Source organism: Triticum aestivum, chromosome 5B (genome assembly GCF_018294505.1).
Source record: "Triticum aestivum cultivar Chinese Spring chromosome 5B, IWGSC CS RefSeq v2.1, whole genome shotgun sequence".
Classification (NCBI taxonomy): domain Eukaryota; kingdom Viridiplantae; phylum Streptophyta; class Magnoliopsida; order Poales; family Poaceae; genus Triticum; species Triticum aestivum.
In genome coordinates, this window is record NC_057807.1 from 524,022,653 (window position 1) to 524,047,084 (window position 24,432).

Here is a 24,432-nt window from a genome sequence, read left to right on the forward strand (position 1 = left end):
TTCCGTCTTGAACGGTCTTGGCACGACAATACGGAGTGCATATTATGTTGATGCTCTTGTCAAGTTCGTGTCCTGCTTCCATCTTGTGAAATGGCAAAGGCACATGCATGCCCAACTCTCCTCTGAACAAAGATGAGTCGGAGTTGGCTGCTTATTCGTGCCAAGATTTTTGTTCCTTGTGATGCTCCGTGGCCCTTGTGATGCTAAACTTGCATCACTAGGTTACTTTCCTGCCCCCCTTTGATGAAAGGGCCAAGAAATGAATAAAGTGGCGTTGGGAGCAGGCGACAACGCTTAGCTTTTACTGTGTGCCTGCGGGGCCACTGTTTTTACCTAGTACTCCACGAATGAAACGCACCTGTTTTACACCGTCTGTTTGGATCAGTATAACCATTTGGTTGTGTTTGTACTACTATCTTAAAACTGAGCGTTTGCTTCTTTTTACAAACCATAACTTCTGGTGGCCATGTAAAAAAAAGAAACTAATGGTGGCAATGATGTGTTTGTTTGCAGTCCCTGACTGCATTGTCTGCACAAAAAGGACATACAAGATCTGCTGCTTGTTGGATTTCGCAAGGAATTACTTTTTTCTAGTTTTAGGATGTTACAGCAGTTCCTAAAATGTGAAGTGCTCTGTTTCAAAAAAAAAATATGTGAAGTGCTAAAAGCTTCTGTATGGTGAATTTGTTGTAAAATATGATTAGAGGGCTAGATCCATGGCCAGCCTTTTGCCTTTTCTTTTTCCCTTTGTTTCCTTCTTGCCCCTCCTCAATATTCACTCATTTTCATCTGTTGTCCTACTGATGAATCGATTCCCTTCTTTGCTTTCCCACTTTAAGCATCTTGTCTTTGCTTCATCAGAGAGTCATGGAACCTATCATATTGGCCAGTGGATGGGTTAATACATATACGTCACCTCATTTCAGCACTGGTAACCTAGGCTCTGGCCACCATGGCAGGGCTTGGCATTGGAGCACCAATCGTGAAGGTGTATCATGAGAAATCTATAATCTTACCGGATGTGTCAAGGGTGCTTGCATGCCTGTATGAGAAGGGAATCGACTTTGAGAGAGAGACATTCTCCTCTTACAAGAGCCTACTCAGACTTCAGGTACGTGGTGTCTCTAATTCTCAACTCTGCACGGAATTAGCTGTTCAAGACCATAAGCAGTCTAATATCAGTTTCTAGCAAAGCAGTTCAATACCATCATTACATTTTGTTCATGTGCACTCTACAGGCATCGAGCCATGTTCCAGTTCCATTCTATGATGGACCTAATAAATTCCTAGAAGGTAAGGTTTCAGATTTATGAAGTTCAATTAGCATTTCACTTTAGCCCTACATGTCTGGATGCTTATCCTTCTTTTCTACAGTTGAATGATCTTGCTAGTTAGCCTGCTACAAGGACATTTATTGGGCCTTAACTAGGAATCTGTATCAGAAATAAGTGAAAAATCTAGATAGTCTGGCAAAACTTGTATTATCTGCTAAAACACACTAGTGTTTCTTGTCAAATTTTATTCTTGAGCCTTTTGGCATATGCAGGCTCCATTTTCAGTCACTCACCATACCATATCTCCTGCGTTTTGCAATGGTAGTTAATCAATGTAGTTAGTACTTCCTGCTTGTCCCTAAAGACTCCCAAATAGTTTGTTCCAAAACAGCATTGTGAATTTTATGGACTTACACCACGCTGAAATAACTACGATCATGATTAACTTGCCATAAAAGCAGACTCCAGAAATATAGCTTCCATAAAAAGAATAGATCAGAGAAATTCATGTTACTTGGGGACGGCGAATCAGCTAAACACTGTTATTTTCTTTTGATGTAATTTGTTCCATCAGCTAAACACTAGTATTTTATTTTCGTGTAATTTGTTCTTAGAAAGCTAGATGACCGATCATGTTGTTGTTTTTACATTTTTTGACTAATATTATCCAATGACAAATTCTTCCATGGAAGATAAATCCTAGGTTTGCCATGCTTATGTGTTGATTGTATGGGAAAACAATCCTGTAGTTCATAAATAAAACCTGTAGGATGAATATTATCACTGCTAAAATAACAAAATTGAGCATTAGACCACTATGTTAGCTCTCCCATATATTGGATGAGCCCACACTGAAAAATCTCATCAAGAACTTGAGATGAAAGCCATGTTATGTGGGGCTGGGTAAGAGCTTCCTTCCAAAACACACTATAACAAACTAAAGGCACATCATAAATCATGTAAATGTTCCAGTCTGTATATTCAGTGCTTGTCAGGAGCTCATTATGAAACTGCAATCATGCAAGCTTTTCTAAAATGGCTTTTTACAGTGGACAGTAATGAGTATTGGTGGAATTTCAGTTTTTTTTTCTTTGTGTTAGGTAAGTCTAAGGAATGTGTAAAGACAATGATGTTTCTTCATGTGTAGATGGACTTTGATCATATGATTACTTAAGCTGTATAGACAATGATGTTTGATTAAGTTATGTTGTCCATTTATGATTAAGCTATGATGTCCTTTTAACCGATTAAGCTGTAAACTGTTAGCATTTGAGTCAAGATGGGAAATTGCTTTCTTTAAACTTGCCAACTGTGAAAATATATATGCTGAATTGTGCCTAGAATTTTGGCTTTAGTACATGTTGCCATGCCAAGGACAGTGAGCGGGTTTTATCCAAATGAACACATAATTTTTCTCATGTTGTGTTTTTTTATCACAACAACAATCCTCTTGTCCTAGATACGGTTTAAGGCACTCAAGCAATATATTTTAAATTATGTACCAGCATAAGTATATAACAAAAATAGAAGAACAAATAAATGTTCCAACAGAGATAATTATTAAGATGTGATACGAAGTATATAAGCTGAAATTTTCTATAACATAGTTTCTTTCGACAGTTGATGTAATAATTGTCATACTTTCTTATTAGTACTAGGCGTTAATATTTGGCGTGCTAATAGATATAGGACTTTAGTGGGCTGAATATAAAACCAGTATACTTTGACACTCCAGAAGATCATGTTGTGACCCAAGGAGCCTGGCAGTTCCTGAGAACACCAAGAGGGAGTTCTGGGAAGGCTTGGAAGACATGGTTAGGAGTGTACCGATTGGTGAGAAGCTCTTCATAGGAGGAGACCTCAATGGCCACGTGGGTACATCTAACACAGGTTTTGAAGGGGCGCATGGGGGCTTTGGCTATGGCATCAGGAATCAAGAAGGAGAAGATGTCTTAAGCTTTGCTCTAGCCTACAACATGATTGTAGCTAACACCCTCTTTAGAAAGAGAGAATCACATCTGGTGACTTTTAGTAGTGGCCAACACTCTAGCCAGATTGATTTCATCCTCTCGAGAAGAGAAGATAGGCGTGCGTGCCTAGACTGTAAGGTGATACCTGGGGAGAGTGTTGTACCCCAGCATAAGCTGGTGGTTGCTGACTTCCGCTTTCGGATTCGTGTCCAGCGGGATAAGCGTGCCAAGGTCGCTAGAACGAAGTGGTGGAAGCTCAAGGGGGAGGTAGCTCAGGTGTTCAAGGAGAGGGTATTTAAGGAGGGCCCTTGGGAGGAAGGAGGGGATGCGGACAATGTGTGGATGAAGATGGCGACTTGCATTCGTAAGGTGGCCTCGGAGGAGTTTGGAGTGTCCAGGGGAAGGAGAAGCGAAGATAAGGATACCTGGTGGTGGAATGATGATGTCCAGAAGGCGCTTAAAGAGAAGAAAGATTGCTTCAGACGCCTATACCTGGATAGGAGTGCAGACAACATAGAGAAGTACAAGATGGCGAAGAAGGCCGCAAAGCGAGCTGTTGGTGAAGCAAGGGGTCGGGCATATGAGGACCTCTACCAACGGTTAGGCACGAAGGAAGGTGAAAGGGACATCTATAAGATGGCTAAGATCCGGGAGAGGAAGACGAGGGATATTGGCCAAGTCAAATGCATCAAGGACGGAGCAGGCCAACTCTTGGTGAAGGACGAAGAGATTAAGCATAGATGGCGGGAGTACTTCGACAAGCTGTTCAATGGGGAGAATGAGAGTTCTACCATTGAACTGAATGACTCCTTTGATGAGACCAGCATGCGTTTTGTGCGGCGCATCCAGGAGTCTGAGGTGAAGGAGGCTTTAAAAAGGATGAAAGGAGGCAAGGCGATGGGCCCTGATTGTATCCCCATTGAGGTGTGGAAAGGTCTCGGGGACATAGCGATAGTATGGCTAACCAAGCTTTTCAACCTCATTTTTCGGGCAAACAAGATGCCAGAAGAATGGAGACGGAGTATATTAGTACCAATCTTCAAGAACAAGGGGGATGTTCAGAGTTGTACTAATTACCGTGGAATTAAGCTGATGAGCCATACAATGAAGCTATGGGAGAGAGTCATTGAGCACCGCTTAAGAAGAATGACAAGCGTGACCAAAAATCAGTTTGGTTTCATGCCTGGGAGGTCGACCATGGAAGCCATTTTCTTGGTACGACAACTTATGGAGAGATATAGGGAGCATAAGAAGGACTTGCATATGGTGTTCATTGACTTGGAGAAGGCCTATGATAAGATACCGCGGAATGTCATGTGGTGGGCCTTGGAGAAACACAAAGTCCCAGCAAAGTACATTACCCTCATCAAGGACATGTACAATAATGTTGTGACAAGTGTTCGAACAAGTGATGTCGACACCGATGACTTCCCGATTAAGATAGGACTGCATCAGGGGTCAGCTTTGAGCCCTTATCTTTTTGCATTGGTGATGGATGAGGTCACAAGGGGTATACAAGGAGATATCCCATGGTGTATGCTCTTTGCGGATGATGTGGTGCTAGTTGACGATAGTCGGACGGGGGTAAATAGGAAGTTAGAGTTATGGAGACAAACCTTGGAATCGAAAGGGTTTAGGCTTAGTAGAACTAAAACCGAGTACATGATGTGCGGTTTCAGTACTACTAGCTGTGAGGAGGAGGAGGTTAGCCTTGATGGCCAGGTGGTACCTCAGAAGGACACCTTTCGGTATTTGGGGTCAATGTTGCAGGAGGATGGGGGTATTGATGAAGATGTGAACCATCGAATCAAAGCCGGATGGATGAAGTGGCGCCAAGCTTCTGGCATTCTCTGTGACAAGAGAGTGCCACAAAAGCTAAAAGGCAAGTTCTACAGGACGGCGGTTCGACCCGCAATGTTGTATGGCGCGGAGTGTTGGCCGACTAAAAGGCGACATGTTCAACAGTTAGGTGTGGCGGAGATGCGTATGTTGAGATGGATGTGTGGCCACACGAGGAAGGATCGAGTCCGGAATGATGATATACGAGATAGAGTTGGGGTAGCACCAATTGAGGAGAAGCTTGTCCAACATCGTTTGAGATGGTTTGGGCATATTCAGCGCAGGCCTCCAGAAGCTCCAGTGCATAGCGGACGGCTAAAGCGTGCGGAGAATGTCAAGAGAGGGCGGGGTCGACCGATTTTGACATGGGAGGAGTCCGTTAAGAGAGACCTGAAGGATTGGAGTATCGACAAAGAGCTAGCTATGGACAGGGGTGCGTGGAAGCTTGCTATCCATGTGCCAGAGCCATGAGTTGGTTGTGAGATCTTATGGGTTTCACCTCTAGCCTACCCCAACTTGTTTGGGACTAAAGGCTTTGTTGTTGTTTTGTTTGTTTGTTTATGCAACATGATCTAAGATGAACTGCTCCTCATACTTATTTCTCATAGTAGGTGGCACATAAAGTAGAAGTGATGTCTATTTTGCCAGCAATAAGGAAATTTTATCATTAATATTGAAATATATATTTAAAGTTCAACTGCTCTCGGCGTTCACACTTTATCCTAGATTTTCTTGTATTCCACTCTTCTGGCACTTTTTCTGTGCTATTGAAAAGAAGTCTTCATGAAAATGATTATTGGTTTATGCTTATTCAAAATTTATGTTTGTCTTCAATTCCAGAATCAAGAGAAATCTGCCGCCATATAGCAGAGACTTATGAAGATCACGGATACCCATTTCTCCTTGGGAAGGATTCCCTTGAGAGGGCTTCCATCGAGGAATGGCTCCACCATGAAGAGCATAATTTCAACCCTCCGAGCAGATCCTTGTTCTGCCACTTGGCCTTTCCCGTTGCTGAAGAAGATGATGATATAGACTTGCAGACGAGAAAGCTAGAAGATGTTCTGGAAGTTTATGAGCAAAGGCTTGGTGACAGTGAATTCCTTGCTGGCAACAAGTTCACTCTTGCCGACCTAGTACACCTGCCAAACTCCTACCACATCACAAATTCTGAAAAGTTTCTGTACCTATATGATTCAAGAAAGAATGTGCAGAGGTGGTGGCATGCTATTTCTAGCCGGGGTTCTTGGCAGAAGGTGCTGAAGGTTATGCACGAGGTGGAGCGGCAGAACAAACAAGAGGAACTTGACAAACAGCAGCAGCGCAAACAGGAAGAACTTCAGAAGCAGCAGCGGCGTCAGTGGCGGAGACAGCATCCTCCAACCAGCAGACCCCAGTTTCGTCTACACTCACGGGAGCAACCCAGCACAAAACCTCACACGATATTGGTTCCTCCCCCTGTTAGTATCATCGCAGCATCTCCCACGACTCCTCAAGCAGAGGAGCCTCATCCTACAGGAACTTCTCCTGATGAAACACCAGTCTCCTCAAGCCGAAGTATCCCTACTACTCATAAACCTTCAGATGTCCGAAGCAAACATACTACCATTTCTACTACACATGAAGAAACTCCACCAGCCTATGTCCAAAGTACTCCTAGAATTCCTAAAAAATCTCCTATTCCTGTCGAAAGACGAATCAACTTTTTTACCCCAGCTACCTCTCCTACCACTACTGAGAAGCCCTCAAGAACTGGCGCTGATAAGCCCAGAATTGGAGATGCCTCACTTCCTTCTGAAGCCACTGAAATAGACCTCCCTACTAAATCCAAGCCAAGTTCATCCAAAAAAGCATCTGATAAGCTTCATGATTTCTATGAGGCAAGCAGACATACTGATGAAGCAGAACCTTATACTGAATCCACCTCACCAAAACCTTCAGAAATGCTGGACGAGATATCTGAAACTGATGGGCCCAGCAATGTCATTGATCATGCCGAAACCAGTCCAAGATTAGCTAAAGAAGATTCTGACCGACTCAGGGCGTCAGGTTTCTGGACTGAGAACACAGCCCCCAATGCTGATACTCAGGATAAGAAATCAGTTCGATACACTGAGCGTACTTCACAAAGACCTGTCGGAAATATTTCTAGCAGAGCTACTGACCAGAGAGTTACATATACTTCTCCTGAGAAGCCCCATTCAACTGAAGCACTGGAACCAGCGAGCATGGATGAGCAACTGCCTCAAGGACCGGAAAGGACAACTCAGACACCCTACACTGCTCAGAGAAGAGATGTTTCTTCTATGCCTTGGCAACGAGCTGCTGATGTTCAAGGAATTGCTAAGGAGGACGGAGCATCATCCAGAGGTGCTGTAAGGCCCCCTTATGCACGGAAGGATGCTGCGGAAGCAAGGTTCCCTGCTGACCGCAGAAAAGATGCTTCTCTCCCTAAGGGTGCACGAGATGACACTCAAGCTATTCCATTATATGATGATGATACCAACCAGGAAGCCAGAGAAACTGCATCTGCACCAAGGCGAACAAGAGCTCAAGATCCATATGATACCTCTGAAGGAACATCATCTAGATCACAACCTACCAGTGCTCCACATGATGCTGTTCCTCCGCCCAAGCAAGCAACATCTGAAGGCCCTTATGCACAAAAGGATGTTGTGGAAGCAAGAAGGTTCCGTGTTGACCACAGAAAAGATGCTCCTCTCCCGAAGCGTGTACGAGATGACACTCAAGCTACTCCATTATATGATGATGATGATACCAACCAGGAAGCCAGAGAAACTGTGTCTGCACCAAGGCGAGCAAGGGCTCAAGGTCCATATTATACCTCTGAAGGAACATCATCTAGATCACAACCTGTCAATGCTCCACATGATGCTGTTCCTCCGCCCAAGCGAGCAACATCTGAAGGCCCTTATGCACGAAAGGATGTTGTAGAAGCAAGAAGGTTCCCTGCTGACCGCAGAAAAGATGCTCCTCTCTCGAAGCGTGTACAAGATGACACTCAAGCTACTCCATTATATGATGATGATGATACCAACCAGGAAGCCAGAGAAACTGCATCTGCACCAAGGCGAACAAGGGCTCAAGATCCATATGATACCTCTGAAGGAATAGGAACTGACCACTTTTCATCATCTAGACCACATCCTGTCAATGCTCCACATGATGCTGTTCCTCCACCCAAGCAAGCAGCATCTGAAGGCTCTCAACGTGCAACCACACCATACCTAGCTGCTCAAGAGGTCTTCCAGCAGGGTAGGAAAAGTCCTGCATCAAGGCCAATAGTGCCTCATGATGCCCAAGGCAGCACTGAAGAAGAAGAGACAGTGGAATCATCATCCAAAGCACATCCATTGGATTCTCATCTGGCTGATGTTCGTCCACCTAACCAATTTTCGGATGAAGATGGTTATGGTGCAATGGCACCATTGCAAACAGGAGATACAGATGGTCCATATAATGAGAAGCGAGATAGAGGCGCTGCTGGTCCAAAGCGGATGATGTCTCCAGATGCCTTTGAAGAAACGAAGATGACTGATTCTGCATCATTTGAAGCACAAACACCAGATCATCGGCAAGCTGATGCTCCTCCACAAAAGCAACGGCCAACTGAAGATCCTCAAACTATTGCTTCACCATCCAAGAAAAGATATTCTGATGATGAAGATACGGCCAAACAAGCTAAGCATGCTCATCAGAAACTGCAGTCTGAGCAGTGGCATGCTGCTACAACTGGTTTGAGTAACCTAAAGGGAGAAACTGATGATTTTATGCCTCCTACTCAACAAGAAAAACCTAGCAAAGATGTGCAACATATCTCATCACGAGATGCAGAACAAGCAAACACTCGGCCTCTTGCACAAGAACCAGTAGGCATGGATGGACAACTGGTGCAAGGACCAGAAAGGACAGCTCGAACATCCCCAACAAGATATCCAAGAGCTGAAGAAACCAGCAAACAACCTAGAGCCCCTGCTTCTATACCAACACATATAGCAGCTCAAGATGCTAGGGATGTCTTTAGAGAGTCAAAAGTTGCTGATTCCACACCATTGCAAAAGCGATACCCTGATGCCAAAGATGTTGCCAAGAAATCAAAAGTTACCTTTGAAGAAACAAAACATTCTGATTCTGCACCATCACGAGGGCAACCTTTGGATTCTCAGAGAGCTGATGCTCCATCATGGAAGAAAGAAGCTGCTGATGCTCCATCACGAGGGCAACCTTTCTATTCTCAGAGAGCTGATTCTCCATCATGGAAGAAAGAAGCAACTGAAGATCCTCGTTCAACTGCACCAGTCAAAAAGAGACACTCCGATGTGGAAGACACCACCAAACAATCTAGGGATAATGGTTTTAAGCCAAGGCAAATTGTGGGTCAAGATGCTCAAGGCACCTACAAAGAAACAAAGCCCAGTGATCCTGTGTCATATAGAGAACAACAATCTTCAGATACTTGGCAAGCTGCGCCCACTCTAAGAGAGAAAATAACAACTGAAGGTGGTCCCAGTGTGACCCCACCATCTAAAAGAAGGTCTCCAAGTGATGAAGACACTATCAAGCAACCTAGGGGCACTGCTCCAGCACCTAGGCGGACAACTTCTCATGATGCTGATGTGACATTTCAAGATTCAAAGCCTGCTGATTCCATGTCATCTAGGGAGCAGCCTTTGAGATCAAGACAAGAGGTTGAAGATTCTCGTAGCAAAACTTCAGCATTTGACAAGACTCGTGCTTATGTTGAAGATAGCACTAGGCAAGCTGCAGACACTGATTTTGGGCCAAGGCAGAATGGAGATGAAGACACTGAAGACATCACTGAAGAAAAAAAGGTTGCTGATTCTGCACCATCTGTCAGAGCAAGACACACTTACACCCCACGAACTGCACGTCCTCTGTCACAGCTAGCAGAAGAGGAAGAAGATGCCCAGGATAAATACAGAGAAGGTAGAGAAACTGCACGTCCTCTGTCACAGCAAGCACAAGAGGAAGAAGATGCCCACGATAAAGACAGAGAAGGTAGAGACACTGTTTCTGCACCAAAGAAAATGGTGTCCAGAGATGCTCATGACACATATGGAGAAAGAAGGACTCCCCATTCTACATCCACCTCACCCACACCATCCAAAGCACAACCTGCAGATTCTCGGAGCCCTATCAAGGTGGAGAGACCACGTTCTATTTATGAGGAGGACCATCTCGTTGGCCAAGATAGCCATAAGCAACCTCAAACCCTCCCAACTGGTGGGAGAGCAGATGGCTCTACACTAAAGCATCAACAAGATCCTGTGGTTCCATCTATTTCTGAAGAGAAATCAAGTACTCCTCCAGCTCCACCAAGGGCAAGAGTTCGTGATGATCATCCTACTGAAGAGCCATTTAAAGGAGACATTGTTGATGACCGAAAAGGATCACCACCTCTATTGGGCCAAGAACCAACTTCCCAAGTCCAACGTGCCACAGAACTGTCACAGAAAGCAGCTCCTGATGGTGAATTGTCCACCATTGATCAATGGCGGCGCACATCTGTGCCATTACAAGGTGATGATGTGCTGGGTGGGTCTACCATTGATCAAAAGCCAACACCAATGAGTGAAAAATCAATACCCAGTGCTCGGCGTGCCAATGAGATGGTCAAAAAAGAGCAAAGAATGGTACCACCTGCACGAACAGGAGCACAAACGCCCGATGTTCAGCGTGCTCCATCATCATTCTCAAGAGCTGACACGTCTGAAAGAGATGGAGAGCCGGTACAAATGCAAGCACCTACTCAGCATGCTCGTCCTACTTCAGTGCCTACCAGAAGAGCAACTCCTGATGCTCGTGACACTAGTGATCAAGAGTTTGCGAACAAATCTGATGCCCAAAGATGGAATGCCTTGAAAGCTAAGCATGATGTAGCCATGACCAGTGAAGATGATCGGAATGCTAGTCCATCAACTCATGCTGCTGCTGTTGACAACAAGACAGCATTGCCTGCTAGTGAAGCACAAAGTTCAGGCACTTGGCCCGGTTCAACAGGTACACCCGTAAATGCTCAACCTACCAGTGACGATGCACGTGTCGGAAGATTTCCACGTGATCAAGGGGCACAACCACCTGAATCAACTCAAGCACAACCCCCTTTTGATGCTCCACATGACTCTGTATCAACCCAAGATGTACCTCGTGACACCTTGGGCAAAACCAAATCTGCCAAACCAAGTTCAACTGAAGGCATGACACCTACAGCTGGACCAGCGCCAACTTTGAAGGCCCGACTTGCTGAACAGAAATCTGCTCCATCAGGTGACTCTTAAGTATATATTGACTAAAATATGAACCTTCTAACTGACCAAGCGAGGATTAGAAACATGAAAATATCGTCAAAGTTAATTGTTTGCTTCATGAATTTCAGATCAACAATTAGCTCGTGCTGCACAACCAACTTCAACTGAAGGCATGCCACCTACAGCTGGACCACAGCCAACTTTCAAGGCCCAACTTGCTGAACAGAAATTTGCCCCATCAGGTGACTAGTTATTCTTAAGTATCGATTAAAATATGAACCTTCTAACTGACCAAGGGAGGATTAGGAACATGAAAATATTGTCAAAGCTAATTGTTCGTTTCATCAACTTCAGATAAAAAAGTAGCTCGTGCTGCGCCTGAATCAAGTAAAGAAGGTACTGGTTTTTCTGCACCCGAGAAACCACAGACAATTTTTCGTCAAGAAGCAAGACCATCTGCGCCAATCACAAAACAAGTTCCATCCTCAGATGCCCACCATGATACCAGGAAAATCAAGCATGTCACCCTTGATAATTTCCCCCCTGATGTTTCACCAATACCACCTTTTCCAAGTCGTGAGCAAGTTCCTCATGCACCACAAACATTCCCTAATAAAAAAGACATGGCACCTGCACCAGCCACAAAGGACTCTCTAGCCCCAGATACCCAAATTGCTTCAGAAAATGTTCAGGAAGCCATTCCTGACAATTATCGCACTGATGAGTTAACAGTGCCACTTGTCTCGAGTGGAAAACAAGGTTCCTATGCTGGACCCTTTACTGAACCACAGGAAGGACCATCTCCTGATGCTCATGGTGCTGCAGATGACAAGGACATAACTAAATATCCATCTGAGAGTTATGTTCGTCCCACCAGTGGTAGCGATGTATTTCCTGCTGTGAAGAAATCTGCCCCATCAGGTAACCAGATTCTCTTTCAAGTTGAAAAACAGTGCACCTTCTAGGATCCTAAAGCTACCCTTCTCAAAACTAAATATCCTGCTACGTACTGACATCTCTTCTTGCTTTTTAGATCAAGATTCAATTCAGTCTGCACAACAATCTTCCTCAGCTGAGACTAGGAAAGAAGAGACTATCGTTTCTGCAGCTGGACCGACACTGCCCACAACCATCGGTAAAGACACACAAGGTTCTCGGCGCCCTATCAAGGCGGAGAGAACACCTTCTGCTTATCAGGAGGACCATTTTGTTGCCCAAGACAGCCATGAGCAACCTCAAACCCTCCCAACTGGTGGCAGAGCAGATGATTCTACACCAAAGCGTCAACAAGATCCTAAAGATAAATCAAGTACTCCTCCAGCTCCACCCAGAGCAAGAGTTCGTGAGCCTTTTAGAGACACTGTCGATGACCAAAAAGGAGCACCACTATTGGGCCAAGAACCAACTTCCCAAGTCCAACGTGCCACTGAGCTTTCACAGGAGGAAGCAGCTCCTGATGGAGATATGTCCAGCAAACCTTCCACCATTGATCAATGGCGGCGCACATCTGTCCCGTTACAAGGTATAACTCCCAATTCTGGTGATGATGTGCTGGGTGGGTCTACCATTGATCAAAAGCCAACACCAATGAGTCAACAATCAATACCCAGTGCTCGGGGTGCCAGTGAGATGGTAGAAAAAGATCAAAGAATGGCACCACCTCCACGACCAGGAGCACGAGCACCCGATGTTCTGAGCGCTCCGTCATCATTCTCAGCAACTGACACAGCTGAGAGAGATGGAGAACCAGTACAAATGCAAGCACCAACTCTGCATGATCAAGGGGCACAACCACGTGACTCAGTATCAACCCAAGATGTACCTAGTGACTCCTTGGACAAAACCAATGTTGCCAAATCAACTTCAACTGAAGGCAAGGCAGCAGCTCCAACTTTTAAGGCCCAGCTTGCTGAAGAGAAATTTGCTCCATCAGGTGACCAGTTTCTCTTAAGTATTAACTAAAATGTGAACCTTCTAGGTCAACGAGGGAGGATTAGGAACATGAAAATATCGTCAAAGCTAATTGTTTTCTTCATGAATTTTAGATAAAAAATTAGCTCGTGCTGCACGACCAACTTCAACTGAAGGCATGACACCTACAGCTGGACCAGCGCCAACTTCGAAGGCCCAACTTCCTGAGCAGAAATTTGCTCCATCAGGTGACTAGTTACTCTCAAGCATTGGCTAAAATATATAAACTTTCTAACTGACCAAGGGGGATTAGAAACATGAAAGATCGTCAAAGCTAATTGTTTGCTTCATGAATTTCAGATAAAAAACCTGAGAAACCACAGACAATTTTTCGTCAAGAAGCGAGACCATCTGCGCCAATCACAAAACAAGTTCCATCCTCAGATGCCCATGTTGATACTAGGAAAATCCAGCAAGTCACCCTTGATAATGTTCCCACTGATGATTCATCAATACCACCTTTTCCAAGTCATGACCAAGTTTCCCATGCACCACAAGCATTCCCTAGTAAAAATGACAGGGCACCTGCACCAGGCACAAAGGACTCTCCAGCCTCAGATACCCAAATTGCTTCAGCAAAAGTCCAGGAAACTATGCCTGACAATTATCGCACTGATGAGTTAACAGTGCCATCTGTCTCAAGTGAAAAGCAAGGTTCCTATGCTGGATCTTCTACCGAACCACATGAAGGATCATCTCCTGATGCTTATGGTGCCACAGATGGCAAGGACATAACTAAATATCCATCTAGGCAAGCACCAGTTTTAGAATATAGGCCTGATTCAACACCAGCTGATAGTTATGTTCGTCCCATCAGTGGTAGCGAAGTATTTCCTGCAGTAAAGAAATCTGCCCCATCAGGTAACCAGATTCCCTTTCAAGTTGGAAAACAGTACACCTTCTAGCATCCTCAAGCTACCTTTCTCAAAACTAAATATCATGCTACTTTCTGACATCGCTTCTTGCATTTTAGATCAAGATTCAATTCAGTCTGCCCAACAACCTTCTCCAGCTGAGACTAGGAAAGAAGAGACTATCTTTGCTGCAGCTGGACCGACATTTCCAACAACCGTCAGTAAAGACACACAAGTTTCTCGGCGCCCTATCAAGGCGGAGAGATCACCTTCTGCTTATCAGGAGGACCATCTTGTTGCCCAAGACAGCCATGAGCAACCTCAAACCCTCCCAACTGGTGGCAGAGCAGATGATTCTACACCAAAGCGTCAACAAGATCCTAAAGATAAATCAAGTACTCCTCCAGCTCCACCCAGAGCAAGAGTTCGTGATGAACATCCTACTGAAGAACCTTTTAATGGAGACACTGTTGATGAGCAAAAAGGAGCATCACCTCTATTGGGCCAAGAACCAACTTCCCAAGTCCAACGTGCCACTGAACTATCACAGGAAGCAGCTCCCGATGGAGATATGTCCAGCAAACCTTCCACCATTGGTCAATGGCAGCGCACGTCTGTGCCTTTACAAGGTATAACTCCTAATTCTGGTGATGATGTGCTGGGTGGGTCTACCATTGATCAAAAGCCAACACCAATAAGTCAACAATCAATACCCAGTACTCGGGGTGCCAGTGAGATGGTAGAAAAAGATCAAAGAATGGCACCACCTGCACGACCAGGAGCACGAACACCCGATGTTCTGAGCGCTCCGTCATCATTCTCAGCAACTGACACAGCTGAGAGAGATGGAGAACCAGTACAAATGCAAGCACCAACTCTGCATGATCAAGGGGCACAACCACCTGAATCAACTCAAGCACAATCACCTTTTGATGCTCCACGTGACTCGGTATCAACCCAAGATGTACCTAGTGATGCCTTGGACAAAACCAATGTTGCAAAACCAACTTCAACTGAAGGCAAGGCACCAGCGCCAACTTCGAAGGCCCAGCTTGCTGAAGAGAAATTTGCTCCATCAGGTGACCAGTTTCTCTTAAGTATTGACTAAAATCTGAACCTTCTAGGTCAGCGAGGGAGAGTTAGGAACATGAAAATAGCGTTAAAGCTAATTGTTTGCTTCATGAATTTCAGATAAAAAATTAGCTCGTGCCACACGACCAACTTCAACTGAAAGCATGACACCTGCAGCTGGACCAGCGCCAACTTCGAAGGCTCAACTTTCTGAACAGAATTTTGCTCCATCAGGTGACTCGTTACTCCCAAGCATTGGCTAAAATATGAACCTTCTAACAGACCAAGGGAGAATTAGAAACATGAAAGATCGTCAAAGCTAATTGTTTGCTTCATGAATTTCAGATAAAAAACCTGAGAAACCACAGACAATTTTTCGTCAAGAAGCGAGACCATCTGCGCCAATCACAAAACAAGTTCCATCCTCAGATGCCCATCATGATACTAGGAAAATCCAGCAATTCACCCTTGATAATGTTCCCACTGATGATTCATCAATACCACCTTTTCCAAGTCATGACCAAGTTTCCCATGCACCACAAGCATTCCCTAGTAAAAAAGACAGGGCACCTGCACCAGGCACAACGGACTCCCCTGCCTCAAATACCCTAATTGCTTCAGCAAAAGTCCAGGAAACTATGCCTGACAATTATCGCACTGATGAGTTAACAGTGCCATCTGTCTCAAGTGAAAAACAAGGTTCCTATGCTGGATCCTCTACTGAACCACATGTAGGATCATCTCCTGATGCTTATGGTGCTGCAGATGACAAGGACATGACTAAATATCCATCTAGGCAAGCACCAGTTTTAGAATATAGGCCTGATTCAACACCAGCTGATAGTTATGTTCGTCCCATCAGTGGTAGCGAAGTATTTCCTGCTGTAAAGAAATCTGCCCCATCAGGTAACCAGATTCTCTTTCAAGTTGGAAAACAGCACACCTTCTAGCATCCTCAAGCCACCTTTCTCAAAACTAAATATCGTGCTACTTACTGACATCGCTTCTTACATTTTAGATCAAAATTCAATTCAGTCTGCAAAACAACCTTCCCCAGCTGAGACCAAGAAAGAAGAGACTATCATTGCTGCAGCTGAACCGACATTGCCAACAATTGTCGGTAAAGACACAGAAGGCATGAGAGGCACTCCAACCTTGGATTACGAGCCCACGGGAGATAAACGTGCTGATATTCAGAGTGGTAGATCTGATGAAGTAGCCCTTCCAGAACAGAAATCCAGACCCTCAGGTTAGTTATCTCAGTGTGACTATGCAGGCCTATAGATGATTACATGGAGAAAAACTTACTGAAAATACAAAGTTACCCTTGTATAATTTTCTTGCTACTACTAATGCTGGCACTTGCGTTTCAGATCGGGATTCAGCTCGTTCTACGCAATCAAGATCCTCTGCTGAGCCTATGGATAAAGAGCTTAATTATCCAAGTTCTGCGAAACCACTTTCCTCTGCGACACCTGACCAGACAAAGGACTCACAACCTACTATTGGTCAACAAGCGCCTGCACCAGGAACATCTGAATATCCATCCTCAGGTACCCTTCATACTTCAGGGAAATTTCAGGAAGTTGCTCCTGATGATCACCATATTGTTGAATCAATTCCAGGCGAAGGACAAGTTTACCGCACCAAACCTGATTTTGAGCTATCTGAAGGCCCACTCCCTTATTCACGTAGTGTCATAGGTGAAAAGACTATGAGACCTCCATCTAGCCAAGCACAAAGTTCAGACTCAAAACCTGATCCCACCCAAAACCGTGGCGATGACCCTTCCACAAGATCTTTACCCAATCAAGTAGCAAAACAACATGCAGAAACCCAACCACCACCGACTCTCGTGGTTCCATATGACTCCGAATCCACCCAAGATGTAACTTCTGACACCTTAGGCAAAGCCAAGTCACTAAAACCATCCTCTATTGATCAGCAAGCTACAGGCTCAGCATCAACTCCTGACACTCATCTTGGTGGTGCATCAGGGGAATTAGCTCGCCCAGGACAGGAATTACCCTTGAAAGGTAATGGTCTTACTGTGCAAAACAGTGCACCTTTTAGCAAATTTGTAGCTGATTTAACATAATAAAGCTTCATAAAAAACCTGCAGCTCTGATAAAAAAAAATTCCCTTTCGGAATTTCAGATCAAGATTCAGCTAACTCTACACAGAAGTCTCCCTCCAGTGAGCCACAAAAAGAACAGTCCACTGTTGCTGCACCTAATCAATCCAAGGCGTCACAAGCAACTAGTGAAGTACTAACCCCCGCTGATCAAAGCATAGCTCCATCAGGTAATTATCCTTTCTTTAGTCTGGAGAAATAGTGTACCTTCCAGCACACCTACTATTGAACAAGAGCTTTCCTCAAAACTAGCAGTCTCACCACAATTATGCCATTTCTAGGCAGTACTCAGTTCTTCTTTCTGTTTTGCAGAACCACTTTCTGTTGTTGAAAGAAATGAAGAATTTACTGTTGCTGAAGCTGAAGAAAGCAAAGTGTCTCGACCAGTCATCGCTCAGCAAGACATTAAGCATGTACCAGACATTTCAGAACCAGTACTTGATAATGTTTCGACGGAAGAACAATATCAACGTGCTTCTGAGCCACGTGAAGGACCACCTCCTGATGTGCATGGCACCTTCGTTGACAGAAAGACAGCTCCCTCTTCTAGTCAAGCACAACGTCCAGATGCAAAACGTGATGTGCTACCATTGAGTGCCGATGTTGACAAAAAAACAGTCCAACCTTCTAGTCAAGCACAAATTCTACCATCGAGTGTTGATGTTGGTCCTAGCAGTGATGAACAATCAACTACAAGACTTCGACGTGATCAAGAGGCACAGGCGCAGCTACCTGCAGCAACTAAGCAACCACAACCTTTTGAGGCTCCAGTCTACCCTAAATCTAACCAAGATGCCCCTAAGTCCTTCAAACTACCCTCTGGTGATCAAGATGTCATGTCACCTAAAGTGGTGCCAGCATCAGCATCAGACACTCAATTTGGTAAAGTATCCGATGAAATAACTGATGATGGGCAAAACTCCCCTTTGTCAGGTAATCAAGCTCTTTACTCTGATGAGTGTGGACAAATAATTAGTAATTCTAGCAAAGCTATATTTGATTGTGTTTAACATGATTCCTTTAAAAGTTGATTAAATACCTGTTCTGACAGTAAGGCTGTTCCATGCATTTCAGCTCAAGATATAGCTCGTTCTGCACAAAGGCCTTTCTTTGTTGAGCCAACAAAAGAAGATGATATTGTTGCTGCATCCGGTCAAACTAACGAGGCACGGCCTATAAGTGGTCAACGAGGAATAACTCCTACTCCAGACAAACAAAGAATTCCTGATCTGCGTGGTGCTGTTGATGAAAAGATGTCACTTCCATCTAGCCAAGCACAAAACTCAGACATTAGGCCTGATTCAGCACCAATTGGTGGCGATGTTCATCGTACTAGTGGCGATGAACCAGCCACAAGCTCTGTACGTGATTCACAGGCCCGGCCTCCTGCAGGAACTCAGAATGTACCTGCTGGTTTCTTGGAAAAGACCAAGTCACCAAGACCACCCTCCACTGATCAAGAACCTATGGCTAGTCCAGCACCAGCTCCAGATGCTCCGCAAGGTATCGCACTGCATGAAGCAACCATTGCTAAACACAAATTATTAAATTTACTCCACTAAATAATCTGGTCTTTTGGCGCACCTTTTACTCATCAGTTTTACATCAGGCATTTTTTGTGCTATAGAAATTAATCATCTTTACACTGTTAACACTGATCATTGATGTACTGCAGATCAAGATTCAAATCGTTCTTCACCGGTTTCTCCCTCTGTTGTATCAAGGAAAGATGTTGCTAATGCTGATCAAACCAATGTATCACAAGCAGGCCTGCGAGAACCCCCGAGTTCAGATGCTAAACTTCCTTCAGAGGAAATACAAGAATCTAGCCCGGATGCTTATCTCACCAAGTCAGAGAAACCACTTCCTATGAAAGGTAAAACAGTAATGCCCTAGATTTACTACGTATACAGAATTTTGTTTTAGCCCATGATGTTGAATCTAAAATCTCTTACGAGATCATGCTGAACAACGCTAAGGACAATGTAGAAACTTGCTAGACTATTGATGAGTGATCCCTGCTCATTGAAGCTGTAACAATTCAGGCATAAACGATGTAAAATGCATTTGTTCCTTAATTTTTAATGTTAGGACAAACGTGTGTACTTACACAACTAACGGTAATGAAACATTGTTCTCAAATCATATGTACAGATCCAGTTCGGCCTCCACATGAAGCTTCCTTTGATTTATTGAGCGGTGAAAAGCCCACTATGATCAAAGGTGATCAGGCCAGCACAATATCAGATGTCAGTCCCTCAGCCAGCGAAGAAGTTGGTCAATCTGAAAATAGTGCAGTTAAAGGACCACTCCCTGCGGAGTTAGTATCATCATTTCCTCAGAAGAACCTCGAAAAAACATCACCTGAAGAAAAATGGAACCAGCAGCAGCAAACAGACCAGTCCACCACTAGATCATCTGAAGATAACAACATCGAAGCCAGTGGAACTAGAAACCCTAACACCTCAACAACGTCTAGAGATATACAACCTTCACCACTCAAGGAAAGAATGCAGGCAGTTGAAGGATCCAGAAACCAACAACAGTCTGACCAAGCTGTCTTTCAATCAATACAGGATAACAGAGCACAAATTCAAGAAACTAAGGCACGAGACACTGGATTTGACAAGCCTGAAGTGATTAGGCCCGATTCAGCACCAACCAGTGGTGATGCTCATCGTACAAGCGGTGATGGGCCAACTACAAGTTCTTTACGTGATTCACAGGCACAGTCTTCTGCAGGAACTGAGAATGTACCTGCTGTTTACTCGAAAAAGGAGTCACCAAGACCACTCTCCATTGATCAAGAAGTCATGACACCTATGAATAAGCCAACACCAGCTCCAGATTCTCTGCAAGGTACTGCTAAGCAGCCACTGCTAAACACATAAATTTACGCCACTAGTTAATTGGTATTTTCTGTATGCGTCTTTTACTGGCAATTAAGGATCAGGCAATTTTTGCGCAACATAAATAATTACTGTTTCACTGTTAACACTGATAATCAATGTACTGCAGATCAATATTCAAATCATGCTTCACAGTTTACTCCCTCTGCTATATCAAGGAAAAATGTTGCTAATGCTGATAAAACCAATATATCAGAAGCAGGCCTGCAAGGCCCCGCGAGTTCAGATGCTACACTTTCTTCAGAGCAAATACAAGAATCTAGGCCTGATGATTATCTCACCAAGTCAGAGAAAGAACCTCCCATGAAAGGTAAAACTGTAATGCGCTAGACTTATTCAGTAAGAGATTTTTGTTTTAGCCCATAAAGTTACAGCTGAAAACTTTTGCAAGATCATGCTGAACAACACTAAGGAAAATGTGGAAACTCGCTATACTCCGAACGAGCGATCCCTCCTCATTGAACCTGTAGCATAAACCATACACAACACTATTTTGTCTTAATAGAGATAATGATAGCACAAAAAATTTGTACTTCCACAACTAACGGTTTTGTCCTCGTATTACAGGTACAGATCCAGTTCAGCCTCCAGAAGTAGCTGCCTTTGATTTGCCGAGCGATGGGAAACCTACTATGATCAAAGGTGACCAGGTGAATACAATATCAAGTGTCAGTCTCTCAGCCAGCCAGCCAGTTGGTCAGTCTGAAAGTGCAGTTGAAAGACCACTCTCAGATGAGTTAGTATCACCATTTCCTGAAAAACACCTTGAAAAAAGATCACCTGAAGAAAAATCGAACCAGCAGCAGCAAACTGACCAGTCCAGCACTAGATTAACTAAAGATGATAGCATAGAATCCAGTGGAATCGCAAGCCCAAATATCTTGACAACATCCGGAGATATACAACCTTCTCCACTCAAGCAAAACAATCAGGCAGCTGAAAGATCCAGAAAACAACAACAGGCTGACCCTGTCTTTCAATCAACACAGGACAACAAAAGGCAAACTGAAGAAACTGAGGCACAAGACACTGGATCTGACCAGCATGAAGAAATTAATCCTGATTCAGCACCAACCAGTGGTGATGCTAATCGTACAAGTGGTGATGGGCCAGCCACAAGTTCTTTACGTAATTCACAGGCACAGCCTCCTGCAGAAACTCAGAACGCACCTGCTGTTTTCTCGGAAAAGATCAAGTCACCAAGACTACCCTCCACTGATCAAGAACTTGTGACACCTCTGACTAGCCCAGCACCAACTCCAGATACTCCGCAAGGTACCTAAACATGCAGCAGCACTTACTAACAAATTTACTAGATAATCAGTCTATTTTGTATGGACAATGTATGCACCTTTTACTGGACCATCTTAGATCTGACAAACTTCTGCACACCTTTAATTAACCAACACTACTCATTGCTGTACTTTGCAGAAAAGATTCAACTCGGTCTCCTCAGTTGCCTCCTCCTGTTGAATCAAGGAGAGATATTGCTAACACCGGATCAAACCAATTTATCACCAGCAGGCTTGAGAGAGACCGCAAGTTCAGATGCTATGCCTCCTTCAGAGAAAATACAAGAATCTAGCCCTGATGCTTATCTCTCTAAGTCAGAGAAACCAATTCTTCCTTTGACAGGTAAGAACAGTTATTGTAGATTTATTCAGCATACAGATTTGTTTTAGCTCACAAACTTGAGAAATTAGTCTGAGCAACAGCAAGGGACAATGTGGGAACTCAGTAGTTCAGACTCCAAACGAGTTAATCCCTGATCACTGAACCTATGCCAGTTTGGAAATAAACCATATAGAATGCAATTCTACCTTCATAGTTCGCGCGTAATGTTAGGAAAAAAGTCTGTACTTGCACAACTAACGGTCATGAAATTTCTTGCCTCTAAATCAGGTACAGATACAGTTCAGCCTCCAGATGAAGGTTCTTTTGATTTGTCAAGCGATGGGAAGCCCACTATGATCAAAGGTGACCAGGTCAACACAAAATCAAATGTTAGTCTGTCACCCAGCCAAGCAGATGGTCAATCTGAAAATAGTGCAGTTAAAGGACCACCCTCCGATGATTCGGTATCACCATTCCTTCAAAAGAACCTCGAAAGGACATCACCTGAAGAAAAACCGAAGCAGCAGCGCCAATCCAGTAGTAGATCATCTAAAGATGACAGCATAGAAGCCAGTGAAACCGCAAGCCCGAACATCTTAACAACATCTGGAGATATACAACCATCACCTCTCAACCAACCGTCACCTATGAAGGAAAACATTCAGGCAGCTGAGGGATTCAGAAACCAACAACAGGCTGACCAAGATGTTTTTCAACCAAGACAGGACAGCAGAAAGCAAATTGAAGAAACTGAGGCACAAGACACTTCAACTAACTATCCTGAAGACACGAATAGAGCATCTCAAAGGGCTGCTTTGGAACAACAACAGGGAGAAAATGTCCGGAGGGCTCAGCGGCAGAGCAATGACACAAACAATAGCTATGAACCAACTAAAGATGCTCCAAGTATCATCCAGGCAGACAATAAACCTGAGAGCAGCTCGAGAACTCCTGAAGAACCCAGGCAACAAGCACAGCCGGAAGGCAAAACTCGAGGTGGCGAAATCATGTCGCCAGCCTCTGAAACCGGGCAGCCTGAAGAAAGCGATCTCCCACCAAGCAAGAAGGGTATCACTAGTCATCTCAGTCAGAGACCTCCGCCAAACTGGAAGACCAAACCTCCTCTGCTACCCGGAACAGAGGCGCAAACTCCAGCAAATCGGATGGGTCAACCGGTGGCACGAAGTCCGCCGGCACGGACGATAATGATCCATTGTCATGAATCACAGCGGCATGGCTCCTCAACCAACACATGATGCTGGAGTGCGCCCCTGAATAAATATCAAGGAGAAGTCTGTTTGGGAACTCACTCACCTCTCTGTCTTGTTTTTTCCTGGCTCTGTTTTGTTGCCCGTCCTCTTGTCATCCTCGAATGGGGCCATTGCCATGTACTCCCTCTGTAAACTAATATAAGAGCGTTTAGATCACTAAAATAGTAATCTAAATGCTCTTATATTAGTTTACGGAGGGAGTATTTCTTTTCTGCTCTTTTTGTTGAAAACTGTCGGCTTGTTTGCTCGTGAAAGTGGCTGTATTCTGTCTGATTTTTTGTAATTCTAGAACTGCTACCGGCAGCGTTGTTATTTGCAACCAGTTTCTTCCATTGTGATCAATTGCAGTTGCTGGTTTTTAAGTATATATAGATGTTAATGTAAGCAATGATCCTTGGTCAAACCCAATTCTCCTCGTATGATTAATCGATATTGGGTTCTCTTATCGAATTCACATACGAGGGTGGTTGTGAACACCAATTTTACAGTTCTTGCTGTATCATGAATTTGATGCGTGTGTAGTGTGTCTTGATTGGGCATATGAACTTGGTTTGCTTGATGCGTTTGACTTTTCATCGAAGAAATTTCTGTTAGGTTGCAGTTTTTTTTTTTTGCTAGATAGTAATTTTTTCAGCCTCATGATTTGTATATTTACACAGTATTCGAGCGTTGTTGTTACAGACACTGCAGGAAAAAATAGGTGGAGGCGCTAGAGTGTAACAGCTCAGAAGTTGATATGAACATTCAGGGAACATACTAATGCAGTGGCACGACGAATTCTCTCTTCATGATATATATTAGCAACACTAGGCCAACGAATTATCTTGGTGAAGCAGCAAGCCTGAACGGCGGCCAGTCCATGCCCTCGCCGGCTTGCCTCCCAAAGAGGAAGAGGAGGAGGCCGACGACACATCCGACAACTCTGGGAGTGAGCAGATCTGGCTCGACCCGTATTGCGTTTTCGACCGTTACTTCCGTGATGAAGATGGCAAGGGCAAAAGCAACCGTGGGTGAATTTTCTCCGTAGTCATATTTCATAGCTAGTAGAACATATTAATTTTGATAGTCCGATGACATGTATGACAAGTCCCGTATGCTATGTGTGTAGATCCAAATGAATATGCCGTTTTTAACGTTGCACGAAGATTATAAGTAATTGAGAGTCCGAAAAAGGGGCAAGACTGTGGGCGCAAACATTTGAGGGCTGATCATGAACAATCTGCGTACACGTTGGT

At 44.2% G+C, this 24,432-nt stretch overlaps 2 protein-coding genes across 2 annotated transcripts; both read left to right on the top strand.

The window, feature by feature from the left end:
• The first annotated feature begins 150 nt into the window (after positions 1 to 150).
• LOC123114952 (microtubule-associated protein futsch) lies at positions 151 to 21,595 on the top strand. The gene is made up of 21 exons (XM_044536302.1): positions 151 to 1,111; positions 1,239 to 1,293; positions 5,924 to 11,392; positions 11,502 to 11,615; positions 11,728 to 12,294; positions 12,407 to 13,306; positions 13,419 to 13,532; positions 13,645 to 14,205; positions 14,318 to 15,277; positions 15,390 to 15,503; positions 15,615 to 16,175; positions 16,288 to 16,518; positions 16,643 to 16,822; positions 16,895 to 17,305; positions 17,427 to 17,573; positions 17,716 to 18,336; positions 18,478 to 18,906; positions 19,079 to 19,279; positions 19,558 to 20,262; positions 20,422 to 20,622; positions 20,880 to 21,595. Exons 1-21 carry the CDS (start codon positions 953 to 955, stop codon positions 21,593 to 21,595), a joined length of 13,416 nt encoding a protein of 4,471 aa, XP_044392237.1. The 5' UTR covers positions 151 to 952.
• Positions 21,596 to 21,750: 155 nt separating this feature from the next.
• LOC123112914 (cell surface glycoprotein 1) lies at positions 21,751 to 23,576 on the top strand. The gene is made up of 2 exons (XM_044534013.1): positions 21,751 to 21,947; positions 22,215 to 23,576. Exons 1-2 carry the CDS (start codon positions 21,866 to 21,868, stop codon positions 23,180 to 23,182), a joined length of 1,050 nt encoding a protein of 349 aa, XP_044389948.1. The 5' UTR covers positions 21,751 to 21,865; the 3' UTR covers positions 23,183 to 23,576.
• Positions 23,577 to 24,432: the final 856 nt, after the last annotated feature.